Raw genomic sequence first — 17,535 nt, forward strand, 5'->3', positions numbered from 1 at the left:
CGATTGTTCTATACCTAATACTTTGAACAATTTCGAAGCTATTACTTTTTCCGGATTCTTACCCCAAGCGAAATATGCAATATAATTGTACATAAAAATTAGTTTGTGTATTATAGTTTGAATTCATGAATTAACTTCATTAAAATTTTGTGTTATGTCTTAAATTGTAGTACAAATTTATATTCCTTTTTGATTTCTTATAAAAGATCTATTTTGAGCTAGATTAGGATAATGATATTACGTGTGAAATGAAAATACATTTCTATCAATATCCATTAAGTCCAATGTTGTCTTGTTGTAGGCTGATAAACTAAAGATGGAAACGAGCCAACACGAGGAGAGGATATCACAGTTATCAGAACAGGAATCTACCACAGGGGCATTACAAACACAGCTGTAAGGGCATGGATTTTAACTCATTCACCCTTGAAATTCCAAAATGGAGTATTCCCGTCTTTGAAGTAGAAGAGTCAAATTGTGTCCTCAGAGATGAATGGGTTAATAGCTTTAAAAAACAGAATACCAAATTATTTGTACCCATTCATCACCTTTATTGACTTGGTTTTGGAGTGCGTCTATTGATTTTTCCATTGATTGATATTATTTCCCATCACCTCTTTGTCCTTTTATGTTTGTTCTTAAGTAACAGATTCACCTAGGTTAGGCTGTTTGTCATTTATGAAAGTAGGTTACTGTGACCCACATTTTAATATTTGACCTACATTATACCTGTGACAGAACTCCATTCTATGCTACATACCCCAATGACATAGATCTTCACACTTTGGGTTCTTAATTTATAAAAAAGGGATTGTTTGTTATATGGTAAGGATAGGTTACTTTGACCAGTGTGTTAACCTTTAGCCTAACAGAAAAAAACCTTGATTAAACTCACAATTTGAAAGAAATTCTAATTCACCTAATCGTCCTGCTAATATATTCACAGTAAATATCTTTAGCTTGCATTTTTATAAATATGTAAACATAAAAGCAAAAGCAAACGTTGTCTCGATATGATCATATTTTAGAACAATTCATCAAAATCTTCATTTATTGCTTACAAATCATTATAATTTAATTGTTTATTTGTTTTATCAGTGAAGAAAATCAAGAGAGGGTAGCCGAGCTCCAGAAGAAGCTCACAGATATGGAAGGCGAGAGGGACTCGATGAAGGCACAATTAGAATTCTCCAACCTTGTGGCAGAAGAACGCAAACGGGTATGTTTACATAAACTTATAAAACAGGCAATTTTCTATATCTGCAGGTAGGTATTAATTGTGGTGTTATGTTTTTGTGAGCGTAACGTCACATTCATTTTTTAAGGGAAACAACATAATTTTTGCTCATAAAATGACGACATTACAATAGTTATCTTCTCACAAGGGCAGATAATTCTATCATATGCAAAGACATATTATAATTGATAAATTTACATTTATGGCTTTGTTCTTTTTAAACCAAAAATATATTAACAAAAAGGAAATTTAGTCTATTCATGCAAGAAAGAATAAATTTGAAAGAGGTTTAATATGATTTTGAATGCTCTAGAATAATATCCTTCCTGTTGCTTAAAAAAAACATGCTAAAAACGTGGGAGAGAGAAAATAATGAGGAAAAATTTAGTTCATGAGAAAAAAAAATAAATTTGAAAGATAATATGATGTGTTTTATTTGCAGCTTGAGGACCAGAATGTCCAACTGTCCAAAGATGTAGAGGCACTGCAAACACGGTATGTATCTGTCGGAAGTCTATTGTATTGGGTTACTGGTGTGTGCACCTAAAAATCACTTTATCATTCCACTGTTAGACCAACTATCATTTACTTTCGGGGACATATAAAAAATAAATATCATAAACAATGAAAAAATACAACAATAAAACATTCTAAAAGGACAAAAATGAGACACTTGATTATGGAAGTAATTCATGTGAAATGTTTAATCGAAAAAGTAATAATGGTTAAATGAAGTTGTCTTCCGTATACAATATTTGCTATATTCAGCTGTCTATTTCTCTATAAGTAGATTTATTATAGAAAAAATAAATCAACTTGACGAACTTAGTAGATTTGTATAATCTGTGCACTTTGATCTTTTGTGTTGAAGGGATTTTTCTTTAATCATTATCATGTAGCTTGCATGATGTTGCTTATATGTATAAAGTGTATTTTCATCTTTAAAATAATAGATCATTATATTGATTTAGACTGGACTTTCATTTCATGTGTCCATCTACCAGCATAGCCATTAAATGTTGTACAGTTTGTATATCTACATGCTCTTTGGAAACATTTGTTTGTTAGATTAGTTGGGACATTTAGGTTTTGGAACATTTGGATTCATTAGATTTCAGTATCATAATCATACATGCCATACCTCCCGGCGTGAGGCAAAACCTCCCGTATTTTAAAGCCTTTTATTGTCTCCCGGCAGGAGCGTCTAAATTCCCGATTTCTATAAACCCCTCCGTTTTAATTTCGTTGCCACATTTGTGTACATGCTAGGTTAATTTTAGCACGAGAGTAACCACTCCCTGACCCCCTGACCAACACCCAAGTGGCCCTAATTAGCAGCCTTGGGCTATTTCCACCTTGGCTTGTGGTGTCACTTTCACTCACGTCTGTGTATTACGTAAACTGAAGTCAAGCAGCCGATCGGCCGCCTAGAAAACAATCAGCTGGCCTTTCAATAAATTTTATGACTACAGCTAGTGAGCATTACAACAAAACAAATACTGCTTACAACTGTGAATGATTTACTCACGTTTTTAATGTTAAATAGGCCTATCTGTATTTGATGGATGTCACAAACTTTGCAATCGTAATGGCCGCCATTTTGGGTAATTGTAATAGATGATCCGGATTTTATAGAATTTCCGGATTTCCTAATAACCACGTTTTTAAAAATGGAAAAAGTATTATTTTTTTAGAATTTCTGTGTGAATTTATTTTTAGAAAAAAATATTAATAATAAAAAATTATCAGTAGTAACTGAATTTAAATAAATAAAATTAAAAAGAAATTTACTTTTTTTCTCTCTCAGATTAAATTACATTTTGAATACTACTGTAACGATTCTGATTTTTTTATCCCCCGCGAAACGCGTTTGCGGGGGATATTGATTTGGGCTCTGTCCGTGCGTCCGTGCATCCGTGCGTCCGTCCGTCCGTCCGTCCGAGTATCGTTTCCGGGCTATAACTCCTAAACCGTTCAACTTGGCTACACGAAACTTTCTGTACATGTTAGGCTAGTGCTCTAGTTGTGCCTTTTGCTAATGGGAACCTTTCATTTTCGATACTTTTTCTGTTACCATGGAAACTTATTCAAAAATACCATATTATTAAAGTTTCCTTTCTATTCCGGGCTATAACTCAAAAACCGTTCAATTTGGCTACACGAAACTTTCTGTACATGTTAGGCTAGTGCTCTCCTTGTTTTTTTTAATTTAGTGCTTGTAAATTTAAGAACTTTATCTAAGTAAAAGATTATTAAAAAGCCCAGTCTAATATTTCGAACAATAAAACTGCTCCAGAACTGGGTGTATATAGGGATGTGACTACTTTTGCAAAACGACACATTCCTTTATTTCAGTAAACTTCAATATGAATGCAGATTTTCATCATAAAAAAGCAGATATTTAATTTATTCATATATGTTGCGCGTATACCTCCCTCTTTTGAGACCAAAATCCCTTAAAATGGTTATCAATCTCCCTTTCCACCCCTAGAAAAATATGGCATGTATGCATAATGTTTTATCATGGTAAAGTAATGTGTAATGGTACATATTTACTGACAATGACTAATTGGTATAAACATGACTTTAGTAAAGCACAAAACTCAAATATTCCATCTTTTGCTGATTGTTATTAGAAATTGTAATTAACTGTCTTGAATCTTTAGTAGTTTAGATCACAAACGTGTTATTTCAAACAAATGGACCCAAAAAATTGAAATGGACTTTGATGTTTTTCCAGTATTAAAAAAAAGAAACCAAGCTCTGTGATAGAGTTATGTCCCCTTGGACGAAAATAGATAAAAAGATTACACTATTTTGATTAAAGATTTTAAGTTTCTAGTTTAAATTCATTTCAGTTTTAGAAAGTCATTCTCAAGGTAAAAAAAGGAGAGAGTTCCTATTAATAGTGCATATTCATCTATACTGTCAATGTGTGACTGTTTTCTGTGTTGCAAAAGGGATATTTCGTAGTGGAATTTTTCTTTCAGACTTAAAATTATTGATTTCTTGAGATTTACTCTGTGATGTACAAAAATTGTCAAATGTCAGACTTTATAAGATTTTAGATATTAAAAATCTTCAAAATTGATTTCTGGTTATTCTAAAGGTTAAAAAATTCCAACTTTTTATAAATTTTGTTATGAAATGCTGACATAAATTATCAAGTATTTTGTCTACGTCGTCACACGAGAATCTCCCTTTGTCATATTGTAGTGTTTTACTATATAAAAGCTTGGTATGTTACGTAGAATCAAGTCTCGTCTTCATTTCACACTGCCTTTTCTGTTCATGTAATGAAGAGTTCCTAAGTGAGCTGGTATTGGTTGTTTCAACATTTATTTGTAATCAATTGTGAGAAAACAGTGTCAGTATCTAACCTAATTAATGTGGAAACATCCAATACCCTCTGAGAGGAGCAGTTCACTTCAGCACAATGTTGTATGTCTTCTGAGAGTTTTTTTTTTTTTTTTTTTTTTTGAAAAAGAATGAAATCTGTTGTACCAAATATCATTTAAGGTTGTCATATGTTTAACAATTATGCTTTCTCCCAAAAGATTCTGGCAACAGGTGTGATTGATATGTATCCATAATAAAAATATGAACTCATTATGTTGGTCGTTCAATCATTAATTGTTTGGGTTCATATAAACATAGATTATTTCATGTTACATGTATTATAACAGTTGATGTGTCACAAAATACAATAATAATACTATATTCACTAAAAAGGAAAATGTTCAGTAAGAACCCCAACCCCTTTCTTTCTTTAAAATTCATTGCAATAAGTTGATTTTATATCCTAGCTGCAATAGTAAATTTTGAGTAAACCTTGTGTGTTAAAATTGGTGGCTTGTTACTAGATGTATTTTAAGAATATAACACATGATGTTACAAATAGTTTAAACTAATGCTAATTATCTATACTCCTTTTTAGATAGTCTATAACATAACAAGATGTGCTCTACTCACTTATGTCAGTTTTAAAATAGAAGCGATACTGTTCATGTAGTCTATTAATGTTTGTAATTGGTTGAGAGTTTGTCCCTTTGGTAAATTCATAATATAAATCTTAGAGTTTATGGTAGTTTGTTGACATTACTCTTTAGATTATTTTGATATTTAAATGTATAATTTAATTCTGATGTACAAGAAAATGTATCTTTTCCTGGAAAATAATTTATATCCACTGAGAATATTAATTATATAGAAATATGCCTGTAAACTAATGATCATGATTTTGAAGATCCATTTGACTTGCAGTTACTGGACTGATATTACATTGCTTTAAAATGTAAAAAAAAAAAAAAAAAAAAAAAAAAATTAAGTCTATTATGATCAAATATTTGATTTACTAATAATACATATCATAACATTAAACAAACTTTTTATTTTTTTTATTTTTTTTGTGGTTTTTACCATTCAATTGTTGTAGTACAGAAATGATTTCCAAACTTAGTCTGTACAGGGAAATCCCCAGATTTCTACAGAAATGATTTCCATACTCTTAGTTCTGTATCGGGGAGGGAACTCCCCAGATTTCTACAGAAATGATTTCCATACTCTTAGTTCTGTATCGGGGAGGGAACTCCCCACATTTCTACAGAAATTATTTGCTTACTCTTAGTTCTGTATCGGGGAGGGAACTCCCCAGATTTCTGGATGATATAGTACAATTCTAAATCTCCCAGTACTTTACAGTCTGTCAGGGTGGTGGTAGTGCTTCATTGTGTCCATATGATATATCCACCTAATGTGATTTGTAATTAACAACATTACCTTAATTAATACACATCTGGTATAGGGTTGGAGGTGTGATCATCAGAAACATGTGTTGTAGTAAACACATAGTACCTTGAATCAATGGGTGAATCTTGTTTATATGGTATTATACATGTTCTAATTTTAGCATTATTCTGATTTTGGCGCCTTCTCGCTCACGCCATTGTGCCAATTTAAGTACTGTGCAAAAAATTGTCCTAGGTGTCATTCTGTATTCATGTAAATTATATAGTGAGATGTGATTGTTACACAAATTTATGATTACGCTAAGTCAATACCCACTCAGTGCACTAAAATTTGAGTGTGCTAATTTAAGTTCACGTACAGTTGCTAACAACACCATTATGTGTGTGAATGTATTGTTAGTATTTGTTGGCATATTCAATAGCGTAAGTGAAGGTATTCTTAGTGGATCATCTTTTTCGTCACTCTTGCTCACCTTATTGCAAAGTACTGTACACTTGACTGTTGATTAAAGGTCAAGAATGCGATATTTGTAGTGTACCGAAATGTTTGAATTTCAATAGCCTTACCAGAATTTTGTGGTCGTTTGTTTTCACCAGGTTAGAAGTCCCATTTAATTCTTTTAAATTGGTGTCTTTTTGGACACTAAACATTTTAGGCAATTCGGAATTTGCTGGTTTTAAAATTCATGAATTCAAAATTTCAAATTTGGTTTGATTAGCAAACCAGCGAAAATATTTATTGTATATATGAAATATTATGATGCCAAAAACATGAAAGCATTTTGCTTATATGATCTTATACTCAATAGATTCTGAACACAAAATTAGCTGTTAAATTGTAGATGTAACAATGAGAAAATAGTTCTGAGAGAACAATGTAATTATAATGAAATATTTGTACAAGGCTATGCTTGGATTTCAAACATGGTGTTTGCATCACAAGCTTATTAGTGTGACTGGCGTTGCACAGAACATGTTGATCACACAGGTTTAGTGTGACTGGCGTTGCACAGAACATGTTGATCACACAGGTTTAGTGTGACTGGCGTTGCACAGAACATGTTGATCACACAGGTTTAGTGTGACTGGCGTTACACAGAACATGTTGATCACACAGGTTTAGTGTGACTGGCGTTGCACAGAACATGTTGATCACACAGGTTTAGTGTGACTGGCGTTGCACAGAACATGTTGATCACACAGGTTTAGTGTGACTGGCGTTACACAGAACATGTTGATCACACAGGTTTAGTGTGACTGGCGTTGCACAGAACATGTTGATCACACAGGTTTAGTGTGACTGGTGTTGCACAGAACATGTTGATCACACAGGTTTAGTGTGACTGGCGTTGCACAGAACATGTTGATCACACAGGTTTAGTGTGACTGGCGTTACACAGAACATGTTGATCACGCAGGTTTAGTGTGACTGGCGTTACACAGAACATGTTGATCACACAGGTTTAGTATTTCACCGGATTGATGTTTGTTTTCTGTTCTATTTTCTCGGGATCATCATCTCTCCCCTTCCATTGCGGGTAAGATCACACTACATATTGTATACGAGTGCTCCTATGCCTGCCTCACTTTTGTTTCATTATTTTAAAGAATTATTTCATTTTATTATCATTTATGCATCAAACTGTTTTTCATCATTCATTTTATTTATTTTTCAGCATGTTTTGAATTTTAAATGCTGTTTGTGTAAAGAAAAAAACTTTTGTTTCTTTATTTTGATATTGATTGTCCACCTTATACCTTTATAATTTTGATGTAAACATTTGACAGATTACTAACTATATATATTCTATCCAAATTACCGTTAGCCAGTTCATAGCATTTGTTGCATGGCAGATTATTCATTCAATCATTATGCAGGGATGGGATTCTTCCTCATAAATACATGTATCATAAAACATTATAAAATGATCCTTGTAAAACACTAGGGGTAGGTTTCTTTTTACTAGTCAAGACATTTCCTCTCTTTGCTGATAAGGTCAATGTCTGCCTGTTTGCTACTCTTACTTTAAATTTTAATTTATAATAAACTGGTCAAGTTTTGGTTTTAAATATAAAAACACAGCAAACAATTTTCAGCTTTTGGGTTTAAACATAAAAATGAAATTTTATCATTGAAAAAGTTCTTACACTGATACATTGAATTTATACTTAATGATTCAATCATTGACGTAGATGCCCATCAATGTCAAACAAGACAAACAATTATTATGTAGATAATTTGTTACCATATTAATGCAGTGTTTCTACCTGATTAATTTATGACATGCATGAAATTTTGCCATAGTGTATTTCTTCAGTTTCTAGCAAGACTCTAATATGTTATATTTTCAAGTATGACTGAAATATAGCACAGAAAACATATACCCTTGTAACTATTTCTGAAGTGAAAGTGTGTCCGTCGCTCAACTTTAAAAAATCTATAATTATATATGTATAAATACGAATCAAATATTCAATATTTCAATAACATTTTTATTTATCATATAAGAGAGTTAAGAAATATTTTAGTACTGTGAATCTACTTGTCTTCATGGCGACTTAATGTTGTGTTTTCATGCCTAATGACGTTCTACGGCTATTGAATTTCATGCTTTAATGGTAAAAAGTGGCAATTTATTTTTGGGACTTCTAATCGATCGTAGTATATGTGAAAAAATATTGGTTTACAATACCGGTAATTATAGATTACTGCAAAAAACTGAGGTTGCACACATGTAGCAAATTTTTGTCAGCAATTCCCATCTGTTGAAACAAAACAAATATATTGATTTTCTCTTGCTACTTCATTACATCATTTCTGATTGGATTACATTATTTGTTGTCTTAGTCCAGTATGGCATTACCTGAAACTTAGATCAAGATCTTAGTCCAGTATGGCATTACCTGAAACTTAGATCAAGATTACAAATCATTAGATTATCTTGTCATCACTCTAGTTTGCATATCAGATTCTTGTAAACCTGGTCTATCTGTATTATTTCTGTTCCACCATATAAGATAATATTATTTCATTAGATATTTTGCAATGTCTACAAAGCACCAATAAATATAAGGTGTTAGTCTGCAGTAGATATAGTGAAATTAGGATATCTTGTTAATGAAAATCTTTTTAAATTGCTGACTTATTTTTAGTTCCTTGTGTTATTGTCGGTTCATGTGTATGTCTGCAGATTTAGCAAAGAGCTGGAGAAACATGATGCTGCCAAAACTAGTCTACAGACTGAGCTCGACAACTCCTCCCAACTCCTACAGCAGAAGTGTGAGGAAGTAGAGTCGTATCAGAAACAGGTAACATTTTCTTCGCTCACTCAATCACAGGGTTTCTTTACAGGCTTCATGCTATAATTATTGTATTGTTTTATGCTTGCATAAATTGTACAACAGATAATTTATTTTCTGCTTGCATATAATTCATATGCAATAGTTCTGAATATTTGCCTAAGGGCCTGTAGACAACTACCTACATTGTATAGCTTCCTTGTCAAAAGTGCATGCTTCAGACTGCTGTTAAGGTCCAAAGATCAAACATATCAAGGTCACTGTTTCTAACAACGGAATATTTGTATTCATCTGATTAGTTCCCTTACCCAGATCAAGTTTACCTGTTTATTGATTTTCTTATTCTTGTACTAGCTTGTGATTTCCTTGTAAAATCCTAAAGTCAAAGACCAAGTTTTGACAACTTATCCACTTTTTGGAAATTCTTGTTCACAATGAATTGTACAAAAGATAGCAGTAGTTTATCTTTGAAATGTTTACTTCATCACAGAGCTACTACATCCATCATTGATTCTAGATCTCTGGCATGGCATTAGGACCAAAACTATGGAGGATTTTATTTTCAAAAATAACTATAATATATGTTTTCTGAATAGATTGCAAACCTGAAGAATGAGAATTCATCGCTGGAAATATACCGGTCGTCCGTGACGACCCTCGAGGAAGAGAGGATAGAGCTCCGAAATGTCATCAAGGGTTTGGAACAAGCTGTAAAAGACGCAAAAGCTGAAGCTAAAGTGGCAGCCGCAGAAGCAGCCGCTGCAGCCAAGGCAAACAGTGTGCCAGTCACAGGTAAACTTGGTGTTATAAAGGTCATAGGTCACACACATACGAACTTCAAGGCTTTATGAAGATGCCAGAAGTCAAAATCTAAAATCACTATATATTCAAAAGTTACCTATAAAATGTCTATTGCAAAAAAAGCCTCTGATAAGAGTATGCAATTAAGTAATGCAACAGAAACCAAAAAAGACCTGTATAAATTAAATGTTAAAACTAAGAGTTTTGGACCAAAAATCATATATTGATTTCCAGAATCTGTGAAAAAGGCAATTGCTGAAGGCAATTAATGCCTGTTTTGAACGTATAATTTATCCAAACAGATGAAATCTATGTCCTAGAATTTTGTGAAAGTTTCTTATTGAAATTGATGTAGCTTTTATATGTTCATGTTACTACATAGGCTCAGTGTCGTTTCTACAGGTGATGCCCTAACTACACAGCTCCAGAAGGAAAAGTCTGAAGCTCAGGGACAGGTGAGTAGGAGGGGTTATCTTAGTTTGTGCTTATGAGATTTAATTATAATGATATCTCAACCCTAATGCATAGTTGTTGGCAAATTAGCATAATTTGCTGATCAGCTAAATTCTTACATCTTAGGAAAAAACCAGATTCATGCGATTGATTCTTTCTATAAAAGTCTTTTCATAACATTATGGGATCTTGCTTTAGAAAATGTTCTTAAACGTTTTATTGCTTTGTGGTCACACAACATAAATGATTACAATGTTGTTTGTAGCTCTCTCCCCTGTCAATATCAAATAGTTTAACCTTTTAAATAAAAACTGCAGGATATGCCTGTGAAGTTTGGAAGAGAGAGAAAAACACTTGTTCTCCGTCAAATTGTTGATAAATGAGATTCTTTTTTGATGCCATAGGTTTCATTTTCCCAAAGGACTTGAAACAAGTCAGGGCTGAAAGAGAAAAAAATATATTTACATGTCACATACATCAATAACGGTTACCATGGAAACATAATGGAGGACATTTAGTTAGACATTGGCTTACAGTTGTTCTAGTTCTTAGCTAGTTATACTTCTTTAATTAGCACCATGCCATCAGAGCTCTTGATAAGAACATTTTTTCCCTATGAGTATACATGAATATAGTCCTGTCATGTTTTTGTTTAGGTGGATTTCCTTAACTCCGTCATTGTGGATCTACAAAAGAAGAATTCTGAGCTGAAGATCCGTCTCGAGGCCATGGAAGTTGGTGTTATAACCAATGGCAACAATAATGATTCTATGGAGGAGTAAGTAGACTTCATATCCCTCACTTTGGCCTCAAGGTCATTTATTGTCCTAACACTAGCTTGAAGCTATAGGACTAAATGACAAAGACTAAATGATATCTTTATTATAAAATCAAAGTGAATGATTAAAATCTCAAAAAAAAAGACAAAAAAAAATTATCTTTGTTATTGTCAACTTGCAGAGCACAAAAATGAAAGAATAATTATGAAATTAAAGTGTAGAACTAAAAAAACACAAAAATAAAGAAAAAAACCAACAACATTATCTTTGTTATTGTCAATTTGCAGAGCACAAAAATGAAAGAATAATTATGAAATTAAAGTGTAGAACTAAAAAAACACAAAAATAAAGAAAAAAAAACCAACAACATTATCTTTGTTATTGTCAGAGCACCAAAGGCTAAAGCGCCCCCTCGTATGTTCTGTGATATTTGTGATGTGTTTGATGAACATGAGACCGATGACTGCCCTCTACAGGCGATGGATTACGAGGAACCACCGCCTTCCCAACACCATGGTGACCGCAAGCACATGCGCTCCTACTGTGATATCTGTGAAGGTAAAGAGAATGACGTATATTATCCTAGTGTTAAACTGTTAATACAAGTGTAAAGATTGTCTTCATTTAAAGAAGTCACTTGCGCTGTCACAGACTTGATGCCAAATTTATAACTTGCTCAAATTGATTTGCAGATTAAATTATTTTAGTACAGAGAGTTTACACAGATAATACCACATAAGCTTAATAGTACAAGTGGCCCTATAAATTACTAAGCATGTAGATCCAGCACAAAGTGTTCTATTGTCAAAAGGCATTAATAACATTAACTATTTCATCCAGCAGATTTAGTTCAGACTTTCGTTATTCAAATTAATAAGACAACAATGAAATACATAAATCATACAGAGGAAAATAAAACTGTTTTTTTTTTTTTTTTTTTGGTGGAAAAAAAGTTCAGTACCAAGTCTCCTTTAAATAGAATTTACAAAGTACATGTGTATTATCCTATTAACAGTACAGATAATTTCCAAGGCAATCACATAATTGTATTTCCCTCTCACCAGTAACAATAAGTAATAACAAAAATGTATTTAACTAGATATATTCACCCGTTAAGTCACACTAAGTTATTGTCAATCTGGAAGAAATCTGCCAAAGAAAAATGGCTCAGAATTGCATTAATAAGGTGGGGGAATAGGTGAGTGTTTACAAGTCCCAAGTTTAATGTTTTCAACCTTTTCTGATGTCATAATTACATGTCCAGAACAGAATACTAAAGGACCCATTGTGACATGGATTGGCTATAATTGACCACTATAAATTTTGAGTAGAATGACCAAAAAAAATGCTTGTTTATTGGGTAATTACCTCAATTTACAACCAAACAAATCATCAGAAAGCTAGGTTTATAACTTGGTGCTGTAGATTTCCAGGCATGATGTGGAGTGTGGGTCTCAGTGATGTTAATAATGCATGGTGTGCCATAGCATCCAATACTTATCCTTCATCATCATTATCATCTCATAGCTAGACTTACTCCTGATATTGTACATGTTCAGATAAGTTCTGTATCTATATCTCAAAAATTCAGCAGTAAAGTTTATCCTGGTAGTTCACTTCTGTGTACTTAGCTGAATTTTGTAGAATTCTCATTGATAGTTGAAACACAAATCTCCTAAACTAAAATCAAATTTAGTATGACTTAAATTATTTCAAGAGAATTGTGATAATTAGGCACAAGAGAATTATGTTAATTAGGTACAAGATAATTATATTTTGATTAGGCTCATAGTGACAATTTTCTGTTCTATCACATCTTACTTTAACATATGGAGACTTGAGATTTAATCTCTTACAAACAGAGAGTTGGTTAGGGATGGGGCTTTTACATTTCTGCAATGAATACATAGAAATGAATATAAAATACTGCTAATTTTGTCCTCAGGGAATGGGGAGTGCACTGGTATTTTATCTGTTTGATTATCTTGAATAGCTGGAGATAATATATGTTTATAATTTGTAAGATTAACCGTCCATCATCAATATTCAGTGTTATTTACAGGAATAATATCGTATTACATTCTGCTATATTCAGTATGCATAGCTACATTTATATATCATATGCATATGTAATACCTCATTAGTATATTCTAGATCAACCATATATATATAATGTATGACTAATGCATTTAAAGATTTCCAATACTGTAACTCTGAATTATTAAGGAAAATATGACTAATCTACATTCTAGATTTCGGATTTGATTTGTTCAATGAATTCATAATGGATAATTTAAAAAATCAAGGTATTTTGATGCATTAAGTATAAAGGAAGTTAGTTGTTACTAAAAGAATATCTTCCAGCTCATGTGTATCAGCAATGTACCTGTGGGTACCATCTATTTCAACATCTTGATTCTACAGTTTCACTGTTTTATTTCAATATCTAGTTCTTCCACATATTTTAAAGAGAGGATTCAAGCCTATTTAAAATCATCAAATTGACATAACGAAAATATAGATATAGACTGGTACATAGGTTTATCATCTCACACTGACAGCATGGGTTTGTTCTAGAGTCACTCAACAGACACTAATAGGAAAGGCTCACATCAGTGATTTTACTTAAATATTTCCGTGATTTATTCTACGATTATGAAATTTTCATATTTTCATAGCATTAGAGATTTTAGTATTAGAAATTTCAATAAGGAAAACACCAAATTAAAGAAAATGCAATTGGCAGATAGACAGGTTGAAAAACCAATTTAAAATATTTTTGTTTATATTCCATTTAAAAGAACAAGAATATTTTTATATATTAAATGTTGTTTATCTTTTCAAGTTATTATACACACCATTTCTACGTATTTATGTCCTTTTACATCACTTCATGTCAAACCTGTAAAAGATTTCAAATTAAGATGTCAAAGATTAATTTCAAAGATCAGAACAGTTGTATGGTACATGCCAAGTAATGATTCACTAACAGTTCATTTGAATTAGATAATATAAATCACTGATATAGGCCATGTGTGAACGGTCATGATTTATAGAATGCATATGTTAGCTTGGTATTCATGCATATCCTACTACTTTTTTTGCCTTTCAGTGTTTGGCCATTGGACAGAAGATTGTGACGATGAACAGACTTTCTAATCCAATCAGATGGTTTGTTACAGAGTGTGCAAGATTCTTATCCAATCAAATGGTTTGTTTGAGAATGGTTAGATTTTTCATCCAATCAGATTCTTTGATAATAAAAAAAGGATTCCAGTCTAATTGGATGGTTTGTGTGAGGGAAAATAAGCCTTCTAGAGGATGCAACATGTATTCTTCTAAGCTTCAACTGCAAATTTAGTCCTTGCTCTGAAATAGTAACATTATGGTGAATGATTAAGATGCCACCTAGTAGTTCTGTGTGAGAACCCATGTCCGGTGTGAAGTTGCATTCGCCAAATTGAGGATCTTGAAAAAGAATAAAAGAAAACCTATTTGTAAAATTCTGATAATCAGATCTATCAGGGAAGCATCTCTATTGTGTACTGATTTGAGAAATTAAAATCTTCCTGAATCAGCATTGTTAGAATTCCTGCAATCGACACAAAAGTTCAGGCTGTTGATTGCCTGGTGAATTGTCCATCAAATCCGAGGCCAACTTTTTGTCTGCGTTTTGTGCTGTTCGATCATGACTTCCCAAGTTGACATTAACCTGCAGACTTTTGACATTTGCTATCATTCATTGTTGGCTTAAGTACTTATCTGATGAATAATTAACAGCATGTATCACTGTGAAAAATATATTTATGAATATATGTCTATATTTAATGAAGGGTGATTTCAATTATTTATGTATCTATAAAGTGCCATGTGATTTATTTGCTTTAGTTTCAGATATATTATTCAATTTAGGCTCAATATTGAAAAGTTTAAGAACATTCCAATGATAAATTACCAGATTCACATTACTGTAGACTTAAGAAACTCTGAAGCGAGTGTGCTTATAATAAACTCTTTCTTTGGCTGCAGCTGTGAGGGGCTCTGGATATTCTTCAATTTTAACCTTGTGTCACTAAAGAGTCGCACTTCTGAGGAAGTTGACTACATAACTTCCTAGGCGGTAAATAGTGGTAGTTTCTAGCTTCTTTGATATAAAATTCGTTTGCTACTATAGTTACTGGAATGCATTTATATGTAAGACAACCACTTTAAATGATAAAACAGGGTTGAACCATTGTAACCTTTTAACTGTTGTCTACAAGTTACAGGTTGTGAAAATAGGAAAATAAATTGTACAAGAGTGGCCTTTAAAAGTGCTTGATGTATGTTTGTTAAATGAGAAATATTTGATTATTTAATCATGTGAAAATTAGTAATATTCAAGGAATCTTCAAAATTATAAAATCAGGAATAGTAGAATGTATGCATGTATGTGCATTTCAGAGAGTAACGTTTCATTTAAAGATAGAATGCTTGAAAATAAAATTGAATTAAATATTTATTTGTATAATTATTGTAAGGAAATTGCATTTATAAAGTTAAGAAGAGTTACCCTCCATTGGGATACAGACAGTATTGTAATGGTATGTGGCTGATTGTATATAGCTGATATTTATCTGAAACTACCAACAGATACTACTATTTGTTATTATTATAAATCTTATTTATTAATCTAAAGACCATTTTATAAAATAAAGAAGAAAGGAATTATGAATAAAATAGCATCGCTTCTATATATTTTGGTTATTACATATCTAATAGTTTTGGAACTATTTCATGGTATTGAAATTAGTTGATCATTGTATGCATTGGAATCTCCTTAGGTTAGCCAAAACGTTTCATCTCGGATAGAAAAAACATGACATTCTAATGCACTATCAATGTTACATAATTTTCGATGTGAAAGTTGGGCTATAATTCTTGGAGTGGACGTTTTAATATTTTGTTGATGAATGGTAATTAAAAATATATATTATCTTGTCTTCAACATACTCTTGTCATTATTATATTTCCATGATTAAATTGAAAATGAACTCTTCATTCCTAGTAAAACTGTGCAGGGACTGGGGACTGACGCGTGTATTGCTATGCTTTCAAACATTATATTTTTTACACAAAATATTTTTTCAAACTGATTTTGCTATCGCATCTTTCATATATATGTTGTCATTAAACTAAACATCACATCAAAAATTTTCATCGCTTAATCAAGTACAACATATACTGTATGTACTTAAATTGATTTATAAAATAACTTCGTAATCGCAAATTAAAAATTATTAAAATTTGTATGTGGAAAAGTAAAAATCACTGGATTTCGATAGTGATTGAAATGTGATAGATGTATATGTATTATGTGTTTTCTGAAAGAGTCTAGTTCGATTGAATATATGTGCCAGTAGCTGCTTATGTGCTCCTTATTAATTAATGAAATAGCATTTTCTGACTGAGTGATGCCTATATGATTTATAAACTAGTTACCTATAGATTTGAACACAACCCTTTGTATTCGATACATGCTTGAATTTGTATATCAGTCTTCCATTGTTTTAGCTTAACAGTCATATGGGGTCTATTTATGAAAAGGTTTGTCTTATAACACTGTTTAAAACCATAACACTTTTAAAACCATAATACAATTTATATACATTAAGTTACATAAAATGGAAACTTACCATTAAGTTCTTCGTATAGTATGTAGGAAAACGCAATAAGTAGATAAACAATATACAGTAAAGAATGTACACTAGGTATTAGTTTTGTTAGGTCCCCTCATATAAAATTATATATTATATGAAATTGTGAAAGCTAAAGTTTTTTTTTTACTGTAACATAGATTGACAAATGCACTTAAATCTTCACTTATACTTACCGGAATACATTTTGCACACACTCACCATTCACAATATTTTTACATTACATATAATGGGTGTTATTATCTATTGAAATAATATATCTAAAGATGACTTATTGATAATAGCTTTAACTTATCAAAACATTATGTACATAGCTAGTGATTTATACTACCTCTGTGCTCTGCTGATTTCTTTGTACCGGAATTTTACTAATATTTGATCATGACTTACCCGTGTTCAATTAATGAATTAACTGCATGGTCACCAAAACTGTTTCTAAATGATTGGTCTGTGATGGTATATAAGTTAGCTATTACCCAGAAACACATTGTGATGCCTTAGGGTTAGCGGTTTAGAATTTA

At 31.9% G+C, this 17,535-nt stretch overlaps 1 protein-coding gene across 2 annotated transcripts in view; it reads left to right on the forward strand.

Annotated features, from left to right (window-relative positions):
* LOC138331901 (CAP-Gly domain-containing linker protein 1-like) overlaps nt 1-17,535 on the forward strand; it is a 102,213-nt gene that overhangs the window by 78,241 nt on the left and 6,437 nt on the right. For both annotated transcript variants that reach the window (XM_069279760.1, XM_069279759.1), the window contains 8 exons: nt 302-396; nt 1,099-1,219; nt 1,680-1,732; nt 9,177-9,294; nt 9,882-10,077; nt 10,489-10,541; nt 11,196-11,317; nt 11,707-11,876. In XM_069279760.1, the coding sequence (XP_069135861.1) occupies nt 302-396; nt 1,099-1,219; nt 1,680-1,732; nt 9,177-9,294; nt 9,882-10,077; nt 10,489-10,541; nt 11,196-11,317; nt 11,707-11,876 (928 nt within the window). The remainder of the gene's footprint in view (nt 1-301; nt 397-1,098; nt 1,220-1,679; nt 1,733-9,176; nt 9,295-9,881; nt 10,078-10,488; nt 10,542-11,195; nt 11,318-11,706; nt 11,877-17,535) is intronic.

The sequence above is a fragment of the Argopecten irradians genome, chromosome 9 (assembly GCF_041381155.1).
Source record: "Argopecten irradians isolate NY chromosome 9, Ai_NY, whole genome shotgun sequence".
Lineage (NCBI taxonomy): Eukaryota > Metazoa > Mollusca > Bivalvia > Pectinida > Pectinidae > Argopecten > Argopecten irradians.